The 14,694-nt window shown below is 34.2% G+C and overlaps 1 protein-coding gene across 2 annotated transcripts in view; it reads left to right on the forward strand.

Annotated features, from left to right (window-relative positions):
- EBF2 (EBF transcription factor 2) overlaps positions 1 to 12,155 on the forward strand; it is a 160,187-nt gene extending 148,032 nt beyond the window's left edge. For both annotated transcript variants that reach the window (XM_053718110.1, XM_053718111.1), the window contains exon 16: positions 8,136 to 12,155. In XM_053718110.1, coding sequence (XP_053574085.1) covers positions 8,136 to 8,167 — 32 coding nt within the window. In that variant the 3' untranslated portion in view covers positions 8,168 to 12,155. The remainder of the gene's footprint in view (positions 1 to 8,135) is intronic.
- The last annotated feature ends 2,539 nt before the right edge of the window (positions 12,156 to 14,694 follow it).

The following is a 14,694-nucleotide window of genomic DNA, read 5'->3' on the forward strand; positions in this document are numbered from 1 at the left end:
CGCAGGCCAGAGGGAGATTAGGAGCCAGGCAGGAAACCAGTTTGTGATACACTTCTGATACAAGACTTGTAGTGTGTAAACGCGGAACTTAATTATATTGTCTACATCACAAATATGGTCTGTAATACATAGTTTAAACATGTAAAAACATAATGCAGATATAAAAGATATGTGCATAAGAAAAGGGAAATAATGAAAACATAATTCATTTGTTAAAGAGTATTTTATTCATCATATTTACAAATACTGAAAGCAGAATTCAGATTGAATATTGAAAAATCTTGATTTTTTTTCACAATTGTCAAAACAATAACATGCCCTCCCTTTTTAAAGGATCATGGAAAATACTTGTAATCTATTAAACATAATGGAGCATAATTCAAAAATATAAACGAAAAACCTCCAATTAATAGTAACTTGAATTTTATTCTGGAAATGGCGGGAGCTTGTTATTTTCAGCCAACAAATATTAATACATCTGTATGGCATCCACAAACATCAATTTACCATAAGTTTTAACTACAGTATTTACTCATATTTTTTAATTTAAATATTGTTACTATAAATTATAATATAGTGTTATTTTTCTTCTTTTAATATCCCTCAAGCTTTGCATAGCTGTTAAGGGGACACTGAACCCAAATTTTTTCTTTGGTGATTCAGATAGACCATTTAATTTTAAGCAACTTTCTAATTTACTCCTATTATCAATTTTTCTTCGTTCTCTTGCTATCTTTTTTTTTAAAAAAGAAGGCATCTAAGCTTTTTATTTGGTTCAGAACTCTGGACAGAACTTTTTTATTGGTGGATAAATGTATCTACCAATCAGCAAGAAAAAATGGGCCGACATCTAAACTTACATTCTTGCATTTCAAATAAAGATACCAAGAGAATGAAGAAAATTTGATAATAGGAGTAAATTAGAAAGTTGCTTAAAAATTCATGCTCTATCTAAATCACAAAAGGAAAATTCTGGGTTCAGTGTCCCTTTAATATTTGTTTACTAGTTGTTTACAATATGTATTTAAAGGACCAGTCAACACAGTGGATTTGCATAATCAACAAATGCAAGATAATAAGACAATGCAATAGCACTTAGTCTAAACTTCAAATGAGTAGTAGATATTTTTTCTGACAATTTTAAAAGTTATGTCTTTTTCCACTCCCCCTGTACCATGTGACAGCCATCAGCCAATCACAAATGCATACACGTACCATGTGACAGCCATCAGCCATTCAGAAATGCATACACACTTATTCTTGCACATGCTCAGTAGTAGCTGGTGACTCAAAAAGTTTAAATATAAAAAGACTGTGCACATTTAGATAATGGAAGTAAATTGGAAAGTTGTTTAAAATGGCATGCTCTTTCTGAATAATGAAAGTTTAATTTTGATTGAGTGTCCCTTTAAGTACTTGATCTGAAAATTGTTTATAGTTTCAAAATGATATCAGTCTTTCAATATGTCGATTAAGCCATTTGACATCTCAAATAAAGACATTTTTTAAACTTAAAGGGCAGTCTACTCCAGATTTTTTTATTGTTTAGAAAGATAGCTATCCCTTTATTACCCATTTCCCAGTTTTGAATAAGCAATACTGTTATATTAATATACTTTTTACCTCTGTAATTACCTTGTATTGAAGCCTCTGCCGACTGCCTCCTTATTTCAGTTCTTTTGACAAACTTGCATTTTAGCCAATCAGTGCTGACTCATATATAACTCCAAGGGAGTGAGCACAATGCTATCTATATGACACACATGAACTAGCGCTGTCTAACTGAGAAAAACTGTCAAATTGCACTAGAGATAAGAGGCGGCCTTCAAGGCTTTAGAAATTGATATGATATATATATACCTAGATTTAGCTTTCAGCAAAGAATTCCAAAAGAACAAAGCATATTTGATGATAAAAGTATATTGGAAAGTTTAAAATTGCATGCCCTAGCTGAATCATGAAATTTTGACTTGACTGTCCTTTTAAAGGTCCATAAAACACATAACTGAGTTTGCAATAAAGGCCTCGATTACAAGTGGAGTGCAATAAATATTATCACTATTGTGCATTAACAGTGCGCAAGCACAATCAATAGTGCTTCTGTTTTTGTGCTAGTATTACAAGACCAGAGTTATTTTGTATGGTTTGAGTGATAGTGTAGGGTGCTCATCTGCATGTTGGATAGAGCGGGGTACCCTAAGCTGATGGTGCACAAGTAGTGAAAAAGTCAAAATGAAAGGTTCATTAGTTGTTTCGTATTAACGAAATGGCTATCTGAATGAATGACCCAATTATTTTTTTTAAAGGAAATAAAAAATACTGAGTAAATTAATCAGTATTCATTAGTTTTCTTTAAATTACCTTTAAGGGATCAATTTATCCGTCTAAAGACTAGAGAGCTGCACTAACCGCCTCCTCTTCTTTACAGAGCCCCAGACACTCTTAGGAGGCTTAGGGGTAGATTTATCCTCCCTTAGGGGTAAATTTATTGCACAAGCGCTCCAGCTTGCTAATGAACTTTTGTCACCTTAAGCTTTGGAACATTTACCTTTGTTTAACGAAAACAAATGAATATGTTCTACGAATATTCATTTCAGTTAAAATCTGAATAGTGAAACCATTTTCCCTGAATATTCTTTCTGAAAGATTCAGATGAACCGAATATTTTGGCGCTGCACCAGTCTAATTCAGATAGAGCATTCATTTTCTTTTAAAAAAAACTTCCAATATACTTCCATTATGAAAACGTTCACATTCTTTTTCTTTGCACACTTTATGAGGCACCAGTACCTACTGAGAATGTGCAAAAGTGTACAGTATATACCTATATGCATTTTTTGATTGGTTGATGGCTGTCACATGACACAGGGGGGATGGAAAACTAGACTAACTTTGAAATTTGCCAGAAAATATTCTACAGCTAATTTAAAATTCAAAGTAAGTGCTATTGCATTGTCTTTTGTATTGTGTATTTCTCAGGTATTCATTTCTACTATATTTACTGGTTCTTTAAAGGAACATGAAACCCATTTTTTTTTCTTTCATGATTTAGAAAGAGCATGCCATTTTAAACAACTTTCTAATGTACTTCTATTTACTAATTTGCTTCATTCTCTTGATATCCTTTGCTGAAAAGCATATCTAGATAGGCTCAGTAGCTGCTGATTGGTGGATGCACATAAATGCCTTGTGTGATTGGCTCACCCATGTGCATTGATATTTCTCCAACAAATGATATCTAAAGAATGAAGCAGATTAGAAAATAGAAGTAAATTGGAATGTTGTTTACAATTTTATTCGCTACCCGAATCATGAAAGAAAATGTTTGGGTTTAGTGTCCCTTTAATGTAGTTCTGTGCTATACTATTAATAATAATGGTTTACTTCAGTTCCTAAAAAGTGCTACATTTTCCAGTATTATGTTGTATGTCATGATTCAGATTGAGCATACAATTTTAAACAACTTTCCAATTTATTTCTATTATAAATTTTGCTTCATTATCTTGGTATCCTTTGATGGAGCAGCAATGCACTACTGGGAACTAGCTAAACACATTAGTGAGCCAATGACAAGAGAAATATATGTGCAGCCACCAATCAACAGCTAGCTCACAGCTCCTAAACCTGCCTAGGTATTGTTTTCAAGAACAATACCAAGGGCTCGATTTATCAAAGCCCTACGGCTGCAAGTTCTCACAAGAACTTGCTCGCCGTAATTTAACAAGCAGTGGTCACCAGACCGCCACTTCCCTAACTTCTTCGTCACCTCTAAGGTGGCGAAATTCAGTCTCTGTGGTCGAGTCCGACTGAGGAGATTGACAGCTCCTGCCCGCGCATGATTGGCTGTGCGCGGGCAGGGGGCGGGATTGCACGTGAGGGCAAAATTGCCCTTGTGTGCAATGGTGATAACCTGCGGGTAATTTCGCCGCCACAGGCAAGCTGAGGTGTACAGGGGCGCGTATATGCCTCAGTTTTGATAAATCTAGCCCCAAGACCACTAAGCACATTAGCTAATATAAGTGGAAAGTTGCTTAAAATGGCGTACTCTGTCTTAAAGGATTACTTTCTGTTATAATTTTTAAGCTAAACAACTAACATATTAAAGTTAATAAACATTAATTAAAACCTACTGACCTATATTTTCTCCAAAACGAAGTTTCATAACGTTCTAAAAGTTATATCTTTTATTCGCTGATGATGCCATGTTATCCTGCCCACTATTTTCAGCACTGCATGTTCAAAATACTTAAACCAATAACTTTGTGTTTAAAGCGCCATTTTAAAACCTAGGTATTGTAAACGGATTGGTACAGAGCAAAGGATACCCACGGAGTTGGTTTGGAAAACAATTAAATTTGCAGACAAGATTTCTGATATACGGTAGAGATATGTTAATGAAATGCTATTGATAAAAAGCGTATTTGGGGTAGTTAGTTAGTAACAGGCATAGAAAATATTTACTTACAGTGGCCCTTTAATTTGGGTTTCATGTCCCTTTAACTTACCACTTAGAATACGAGTCAAATGAGCACACTAATATAGCTCACTGTGCTCTATATTCAAAGAATATAGCACACTAAAATTGTGAGCTGCATTAAGATGATTTGGCTAAAATATTTAACCATCCAATTGTAATACTAGATTATGTATTACTATTTGCGCAAGGCCGCACAAAAAAAGTTAACACAGTCTGCACTATAGATCGCGTTCTACATGTAATCTAGCCTCAAAATGTTGAATTATGCATAGTAAACACATTTTTCACTATACATCCATGAATAATTTAGCTACTGTTTATCTGTAAGATAACTCTGAACTGTGTGTAAATCTCATGATAATTAGAAGTGCAAATTTGGTACATTTACACTACTGGATCTCTGTCAAAAGCTAACTGAATGTAGTTATACTATCACTATGTACCTAATTGGGCCACATAATTACCACTGAAAATGCAGAATTTCAGCATAATTTAGGTAATATATTTTGCTAAAACATAACCAATTAAGGACAGAGGAAGACTGTGACCATAATATTGTCATTTTAAATGGTTTTATCTAAATAAAAATGATGCATAATTACTTTTACACACTACTGCTGTAATATTTTAGTCTTATAAAAGTTGCGGTAATGTAGACACAGGTTATACATCTCTTTGAGAGGATTCCATGTTGGATACAATTAAAAGCTTAGTTGAGACGGGTATGTCTAGAAAGTGTCCAATAGTGAATGGCAGTAAATAATTATCAAAGCGCCACATATGATATTAATAAGATCTCAAAGTGACTCACGGTGCTTTTAACTGTTATATTTGTCCTACACCAATAACTATTTAAATCCTCTGTGGGAGAGATTGGAGTAAGGGAACAAAGATGAATTAATGTAGCATGTGGGTATTTTATAGGGTAAAACAAACAATAGGTGATTTGTATAAAAATGGAGCACACTTTACTGCTCTTCAGGAGAGCCTCTGGGAGGCAGGAGAAGCCTCTGAGGTCTTTATTTGGCCCCTGGGCACCAGTTGCCCACTCCTGGAGTACAGGATAGAGAAGAACAAGGGTTAGGAATTAGGAATTCTGGTAAAAGAAATCTGTAGGCTAAAGAGGGACAGGCAGGTTAGTGACAGATATAGGGTCCAAATTATCATTGTGCGATGGGACATGATCCAATAGTGCAGATCATGTCCGCTGCACATTGATAAATGCCGACAGCATACGCTCTCGGCATTTATCATTGTACCAGCAGTTCTTGTGAACTGCTGGTGCAATGCGCCCCCTGCAGATTCCCGACCAATCGGCTGCTAGCCGATCGGGTTGATTTCTGCCGATGTCTGTCCGCGGCCTCAGAGCAGGCGGACAAGTTATGGAGCAGCGGTCTTTAGACCACTGCTTCATAACTTGTGTTTCCATCGAGCCTGAAGGGTCACCAGAAACATGGGGCATCAAGCCCCATAGTCACATATTAGATCGGGGGAACAGGTTATCAAGAGATGTACAGGATAGTAAAGGGTGTACATTAAAGTGAAATACAGGTTAGAGAAAGTTAAATAGAGGTGCAGGTTAGAGAAAGGATACATGTTATTATGGATATGCAAACATGATAGTCATAACTAAATCCCTTTAATACTGTATTAAACTAATAACAGGTTTTTATTTGATATAAAATGTACATACAAATATATATATATTTGTATAACCCAGCAATTATCTGTGTTTGGTTTGTTATTTGTTGTTATTGCACAGTTAATTAGAACTAAAAATGTAAGTGAAATAAGTAATTGGTTGTAATGTAAGAATTTCAATGTATGTAGATAGATAAATAGATAGATAGATAAACAGATAGAAATAGAGTCAGGGTACTAGTGGAGCGCTATTGCACGCAAGCAATATCAGATTTAAATTGTGCTCGTAGTTGAAAGCAAATGCAGACGCGTGAGCAAAATCGCATTTACGCTAGAATGATTACCGCAACCTCAGAGTTCTGGTTAACTATTTTGCTAAACAAAAAAATGTCACAAGAATACACTATAAAGTAAAGTTACACTCATAATAACTCCATCTAATAAAAAATAAATAAAAATAAAATATTGCATAAAAAAGTGCAAAGATGTGAGGCCTCAGGGTGCTAGAGAAAAAATGGCAGGTAAAAGGCTTTAACTTAGAGATACATACATATACATGTCTAAATATGTATATGTATGTATATTTATATATGTCTAGATATGTATTTACAGACATATATACACATATAAATACAAATGTACTCACCTAAAGACATATATATAAGTGCAGTCAAGTACATGAAAATACATATTTATGCAATATTCATTTTTAATAAATGTTTTAACCCTGTATTTACTGTAAATATTTCGCGTTTCAATGTTCTTCACATAGGGAAATATGTTCTAAGTATTTTTCAATAGATATTCCTATATATATCTGTATATATCTATGCCAACAGTATATATAATCATATAGATATCTAAGTATAGATATATATTATACCAAAATACAATCAGATATATGTATCAATATGTATTTATGAATAAATAGAACATATCTATGTGAAGAACATTGGAATGTGAAATATTCATATCTTTATGTCGGGTTAGAGCACTTGGGAATATGCGTTTGGGGTAGCACGAGAGTGGGGTGTTTTTTCTCCATTGACTACTATGGGGGAATAAGTTATCATACGCGTGGTATTCTCAGTTCAGCTTTCTGCGCACATCTGTTTAGCGCGCAACCAATAACTTTTTACTTTCAACTTGCACTCGTAATCTGGCCCATAATAATTTAAGTGGAGTGAATGAGTAATAAACTATGCTTTTATATGAAACACTGACTGGAAAAGTAACGTTTTCTTCCCTAAACCATACATATATTACACCTAAATATATAAATAAAGCATTGTGCAGAAACTTGTGTTATTTACAATGGTCTTAAAGTCGTAGGGGTCAATTTATCAAGCTCCGTACGGAAACAGAAGTTATGAAGCAGCGGGCTATTGACCCCTGCTCCATAACCTGTCCTCCTGAACTGAGGCGGCGGATAGAAATCAACACGATCGAATACGATCGGGTTGATTGACACCCCTTGCTAGCAGTGTGCGGTATTGCGCAAGCAGTTCACAGGGACTGTTGGTGCAATGATAAATGCAGACAGCGTATGCTGTCTGCATTTATCGATGTGCAGCGGACATGATATGCTACATTGTATCGTGTCCGCTCGCACTATAATAAATTGACCCCATGGAATAAGGAATAGCATAAAAAATCCCTGCAAGCATGTAACGAAATGTTAATAGCAAATGAGTATAACAATAGTAATGAGGCCAAACTCATATGCCTACTATGTTCAGTTATTATGCTAAATCCAAGATTCATACATGCACATCAATAGAATTCTGCAAAAAAAATAGTAGTTTTCTAATATTTATTTGATAGCACATAAATATCCTAATATCATGGTTGTTCCTTATTTAAATTAGTTTATACTGGGTAATCTGTTTCTCATTACATTTAATGATTAATTAAGGAATATTATTTTAATTTATTATAAAGGAAGGGAAGACTACTAAATGATTTGCAATTGGAATTTAAATACACTCCTCACTCTTTCTCCTTTGTACTCTTACAGCAATGACTGGTCTAGTCGTGCCCCCCATGTGAAAAGCATTGGACTATTTAATGTCTCACGGAGGTGGAGGAGAAGCTTGAAGATGTTCGCGTGTTCCTGCGAGGGTCAACATTTAGTCTGGAATTACAAGTGATGGAAGCTTTTTAATGCACATCTCTTGGTGGACCATGACGATCCATGACATGGAGACGTGACCTGTTGGGAAAACAGTGACACATGGCTTTGCATCTCTTATGCCTGTTTGGCAGGTGACAAACTAAAATGAGACTTCTGTACAGAGCTTGGAATTCAGCAGACAATTCCATGGAATATTTTGGATATTTTTTCTTCTTTCTTGGAAAAAAAAAAAAAAAAAAGAAAAACAGTTTCTATTTTCAAACAAACTTTTCTGATACCAGTTGTACGTTTGAGAAGAAAAATGTTTTACAAAGGAACTGAACAGGGTATCAGCAAGGAAGATTCAGTGGTTATTATCTTTAATGGTAATCTTCTTCCTTTGCTGTGTTTGTCTGCTTAAACACTTACATTTTTTTTAAATTTTAATATGTTTTACATTATTTAATTAATTAAACCTGTAACTTATTGTATTTAGTGATAGGAACAAATAAAGAAAAAAAAAAAGGTCAGAGACACAGTCTCATACATAATATAAAGAAATTGGTTTCGAAATATCCTCTGTTTTTGTGAGGCTCTTATACGGTTGCATGTATCTACGCATTAATCTATTCCATACCAAAGGACTCTTTTAATGACATATTTTTCCCATAATACAGGCTTCCCTTACTCAACCAAGAGACATCTTCATCGTTTAATCGGATTTTTATTAGGCTTAATCTAATCTCCTATCACTGAAATATCAGCTATGTAATTTTATCCAGCATCTTACAAATTGCTTCTGTATGTAAAATAATTTATTATTATAGAGGCCTACGGTGTGCGCTAAAATAGTGGATTGTGTCAGGAACCATATTGCAAAAGATCTGTTGGAGAAAATTAGAACATACATTAATTACTAAGGGGTCGATCAAAATCCCTTAGTATAGCTTAACAAATCATTTATCTACAAAAACACCTATAGACTTTAAAGGGACACAAAACCTAAACATTTTCTTTCATGATTCAGGAATATCGTTCATTTTGAAACAACTTTCCAATTTACTTCTATAATTTAATTTGCTTCATTCTCTTGGTATGCTTTGGTGAAGAAGCAGTAATGCACTACTGGGAGCTAGCTTGAAGCCAATGACAAGAGACATATATGTACTGCCACCAATCAGCAGCTTCTGAGCCTACCTAGATATACTTTTCAACAAAGGCTACAAAGAGTACAAAACAAATTGGATAATATAAATAAATTGGAAAGTTATTTAAAATTGCATGCTCTATCTGAATCATGAAAAAAATGTGGGTTTCATAACCTTTTAATGGAGAATTTCATAGAAATATCATAATATAAAACTTTCTAAAGTATTGTGATCAACCCCTATGTTAGAATAAGGATGCTCTAAAAGTGATTATAGAGGAGGGAGTTGTAAACAATCTACCTAATTTATCTTCTTTCATTTGCCTATTTTTGTTAAAAATATTGAATTCCAAATACCCTCCTTCCAGGTTTCATTGTCTTACTGGTACATCAAAAGGCAACCATGTATGTTAACATACATTTTCCATTAGTCCATGGTCTTTACACATCAGTAGAGTTGGGTCTGTTATAAATTTGTGTCAAAAAATGTCCTATACACTAGAAAAAAACCCCATATATTTATAGCTAAACAAAAAATATATACATTCCTCTTTCCAACCCATGTATTTTGTTAGAAATTATGTTGTTTGTAAGTTTGTAAAATTAAGTTAAGTATAAAAGTGTCCTTGGTTTCCAGTTTTTTTTTAGTTATTCTGAATACAAGTTCAGAAATAACCAATTCAACCACAGAAAATGTATTGCAAAAACATACACATACACAAAAAAAAACCTTTATTCACCGGAGAACCAAGTAACATACATTTAGTCGGGAGATCACGCTGGATTTAATAACACTGCCTGTGTCAATAATTAATAATCTAATGGCAAGAGGCTACCTTTATTTCTGCAAATCAGCTTATACTAAAATAATTTCTTAAAAAATTATGAACCATATGTGTACTATATAGACAGACAAGGTGTAATATGACCATATTATAGTAAAATATCAATTAGTAGTATTGCAGTTTCCATGTTAAGACTGATTGGTGCATTTCAGAATGGATGAGGATGAAGTTTAGATTTCTAGTTGAGTACAGAGTAGGTAAAAGAGGAATGGTAATCTTCTAGACAAGTGAGACATTTGTGGTCTTCTCCCACTCATTTGCCATGGTTGATAAATCTTGAATCTCCAAAACAAATAATGAGACATATATGATATATGATATACATTTTGCTTCCCTCAAATTTTTGGGACACATCTTACATCTCACATACGTATATGACAAAAACATCTAGCACCTTTCACAATTCAGGAATAAGACATACTTAACATTTCTCAAATATATATACTACAGAGATGTATGAGGCGAATCATGCATGTGGCAAACAAATCCGACCTAACGTATTTTAGCTTAAGACACACATAGCATCTCTTAAATATATTAGACTCGTCTAACTGCTATCAAAAAACATACAATCCATTTAAACATATTATATATTCAATCCGGCTTTAATATATAAGATACATCTAGATTCTCTCAAACACAATACATATCTAAATATCTAACATGTATAAATGATAAGACACATCTAATTTCTTTCAAACATATAAAACTTTATTAACATCCATTTAACATATGAAACATAACCAACATCTCACAAATGCAAACTTCCTACTCAACAACCTACTAACTTAATCCATTCTTGTAATTTCCATCAAAGTCTACTCAAAACACTAGCAAGTAAACTATTTAAACATCTAACTTAAGTTAGAATTGATCTGAAATTTGAATCATGTGTCTATTTTGGACATATTTATATATTTATTTATTTTAATGAGAATAAAGTTTGCTTGCAATAAAACATGTTGTCAAAGACTACAGAATATTTTACAATACTGTAAAGTCTTAGTGATACCTGATGGTGGTATGAAAAAAATGTTCTTTTGTATTGGTACCATCAAAACATTTATGTTTTTGTAACAAATGCTTTTTTTTAGGTCATTTTAAAAGGGCCTTTAAAATTGAAAGTATGGTGGCTATACAAATTCTACTAAGCTTTAGCCTTTTTTTAACATGCAGCATGAAAACACCCAATAATGATCTCTGAATTAACATAGGCAATGATTCATGGTTATAGTCCATGAGCTGTGAATAGAGTGTACATATCAGTCAGCACCTGTAAGGTCTCAGCATACTATTGGCTATTTATTCCCTTTCAAACATAGCCTAGATATTTGTACAATTTGCACATAGTACATGGGCACTTTTTGTTCTTCCATATTTATAAGTGCAATAAGGCATCAGATTTTGTATTGGCTAGGAGACTAGAATGTTATGTTACCCTTGTATATTACAGGTGAAATAACAAATAAGATAATATTTAGAAAAATACAAATGCAGACAAGAAAATACAAAACATGGTACCCGATATTGAATATTTGAAGAAGATAATAACGACTGCCTCATAAACGTTTATAGGCTCTCATGCATTTCGCTACCCCAATGCAATTAGTTTATACATTATGCTGTTGTTGATGTTTTTAAATTATATTAAGGGTGTTTATTTCTTTTTTTTATGTTCGGGTTATATTAAAGAAAACTCTGACATAGACTCTCCAAAGATCCATTTCCTTTTCGCTGACAGTAAACTTTGTTGTACCTTGAATATATACCTGGAGTTTTAAGGTGAAAAAAAGTTAACATTTTGTTTGCTTTTTTTAAGTTCTAGCAATGTAATATTTAGGCACATCAAAGAAATATTAGTTGGTTATACAAATATGTCTGAATTGGTTTTAAATTATCCATAAAAAATAAACTCTCTTTTGTGCTATACAACTTTATTTGTCTTATTTCAGATTTGGTATTGTTAATAAAATTAGAAAAAAGAGAATAACTTGTAGGTACTCAAAACACACACACACACACACACACACACACACACACACACACACACACACACACACACACACACATATATATATATATATATATATATATATATATATATATATATATATACATATATATATATACTCACTAGATTTATAACACACTATTTGTTTTACTATTTAACATTATCTGAGGGAGGGCTGACTACTCTGAAATATCATATTATAAACCACAACAGTATGTTGTAAATCCAGTGAGTGAGGACTTGTTTTGGATATACAGGGGGGTAGTTATCAAGCAGTCTACTTTTCTGGCTTCGCCGGCCCAATATGCCCGCCTAAGCTCGCCTACCTTCGCCGCCGCGGACCTGAAAAAATACGCCTAAGTTATCAAATAAAGCTGTCAAAAAGCCGCGGGGCGATGAGCAGCGGACTGTGACAGTTATCACTCATCCGATCTCGCTGCTCTTCGGCTTTTTCCCAGCTTTATTGCTAGCCTGTAACTAAGCACTCACACTAAACTGCACTGTTCTACCCCCTATACCGGCGCCCCCGGAGCCTCCCGCAACTCAATAAAGTTACTAACCCCTAAACCGCCGCTACTAGACCCTGCCGCAACTCTGATAAATGTATTAACCCCTAAACCGCCGCTCCTAGACCCTGCCGCAACTCTTATAAATGTATTAACCCCTAAACCGCCGCTCCCGGAGCCCACCTCCACCTACATTATACCTAGTAACCCCTATCCTGCCCCCCCTATACCGTCGCCCTCTATAATAAAATTATTAACCCCTATCCTGCTGATCCCGCACCTCGCCGCAACTAAATAAATAGTTTAACCCCTAAACCGCCGCTCCCTGAACCCGCCGCAACCTATAATAAATTTATTAACCCCTATCCTGCCCCCCCTACACCGTCGCCACCTATAATAAATTTATTAACCCCTATCCTGCCCCCCACTACGACGCCGCCACTGTAATAAATTTATTAACCCCTAAACCTAAGTCTAACACTAACCCTAACGCCCCGCTAACTTAAATATTAATTAAATAAATCTAAATAATATTTATATTATGAACTAAATTAATCCTATTTAAAACTAAATACTTACCTTTAAAATAAACCCTAATATAGCTACAATATAAATAATAATTATATTCTAGCTATCTTAGGATTTATTTTTATTTTACAGGCATCTTTCAATTTATTTTAACTAGGTACAATAGCTATTAAATAGTTATTAACTATTTAATAGCTTACCTAGCTAAAATAAAGAGAAATTTACCTGTAAAATAAATCCCAACCTAAGTTACAATTACACCTAACACTACACTATACTTTAATAAATTAATCCTATTTAAAACTAAATACTTACCTGTAAAATAAACCCTAAGATAGCTACAATATATCTAATAGTTACATTGTAGCTATCTTAGGATTTATATTTATTTTACAGTTAACTTTGTATTTATTTTAGCTAGTTAGAATAGTTATTAAATAGTTATTAACTATTTAATAACTACCTAGCTAAAAGAAATACAAAATTACCTGTAAAATAAATGCTAACCTAAGTTACAATTAAACCTAATACTACACTATCATTAAATTAATTAAATAAACTACCTACAAATAACTACAATTAAATACAATTACATAAACTAACTAAAGTACAAAAAATAAAAAAAGCTAAGTTACAGAAAATAAAAAAATAAGTTACAAACATTTTACAAATATTACAACAATTTTAAGCTACTTACACCTAATCTAAGCCCCCTAATAAAATAACAAACCCCCCCAAAATAAAAAAATGCCCTACCCTATTCTAAATTAAATAAAGTTCAACGCTCTTTTACCTTACCAGCCCTTAAAAGGGCCATTTGTGGGGGCATGCCCCCAAAAGTTCAGCTCTTTTGCCTGTAAATGAAAAATACAACCCCCCCCAACATTAAAACCCACCACCCACATACCCCTAATCTAACCCAAACCCCCCTTACAAAAACCTAACATTAATCCCCTGAAGATCATCCTACCTTGAGTTGTCTTCACTCAGCCGAGCAGCGATGGAACCCAAGTGGACATCTGGACCGGCAGAAGTGATCATCCAAGGGGCGCTGAAGAAATCTTCCATCCGATGAAGTCATCATCCAGGCGGCGCTGAAGAAGTCTTCGATCCGGGCGATGTCATCTTCCAAGCCGGGTCTTGAATCTTCCTTCCGCCGCTGCGGAACCTCCTTCTTCACCGACGGACTACAACGAATGAAGGCTCCTTTAAGGGACGTCATCCAAGATGGCGTCCCCTCAATTCAGATTGGCTGATAGGATTCTATCAGCCAATCGTAATTAAGGTAGGAAAAATCTGATTGGCTGATGGAATCAGCCAATCAGATTCAAGTTCAATCCGATTGGCTGATCCAATCAGCCAATCAGATTGAGCTTGCATTCTATTGGCTGATCGGAACAGCCAATAGAATGCGAGCTCAATCTGA

Source organism: Bombina bombina, chromosome 6 (genome assembly GCF_027579735.1).
Source record: "Bombina bombina isolate aBomBom1 chromosome 6, aBomBom1.pri, whole genome shotgun sequence".
Classification (NCBI taxonomy): Eukaryota; Metazoa; Chordata; class Amphibia; order Anura; family Bombinatoridae; genus Bombina; species Bombina bombina.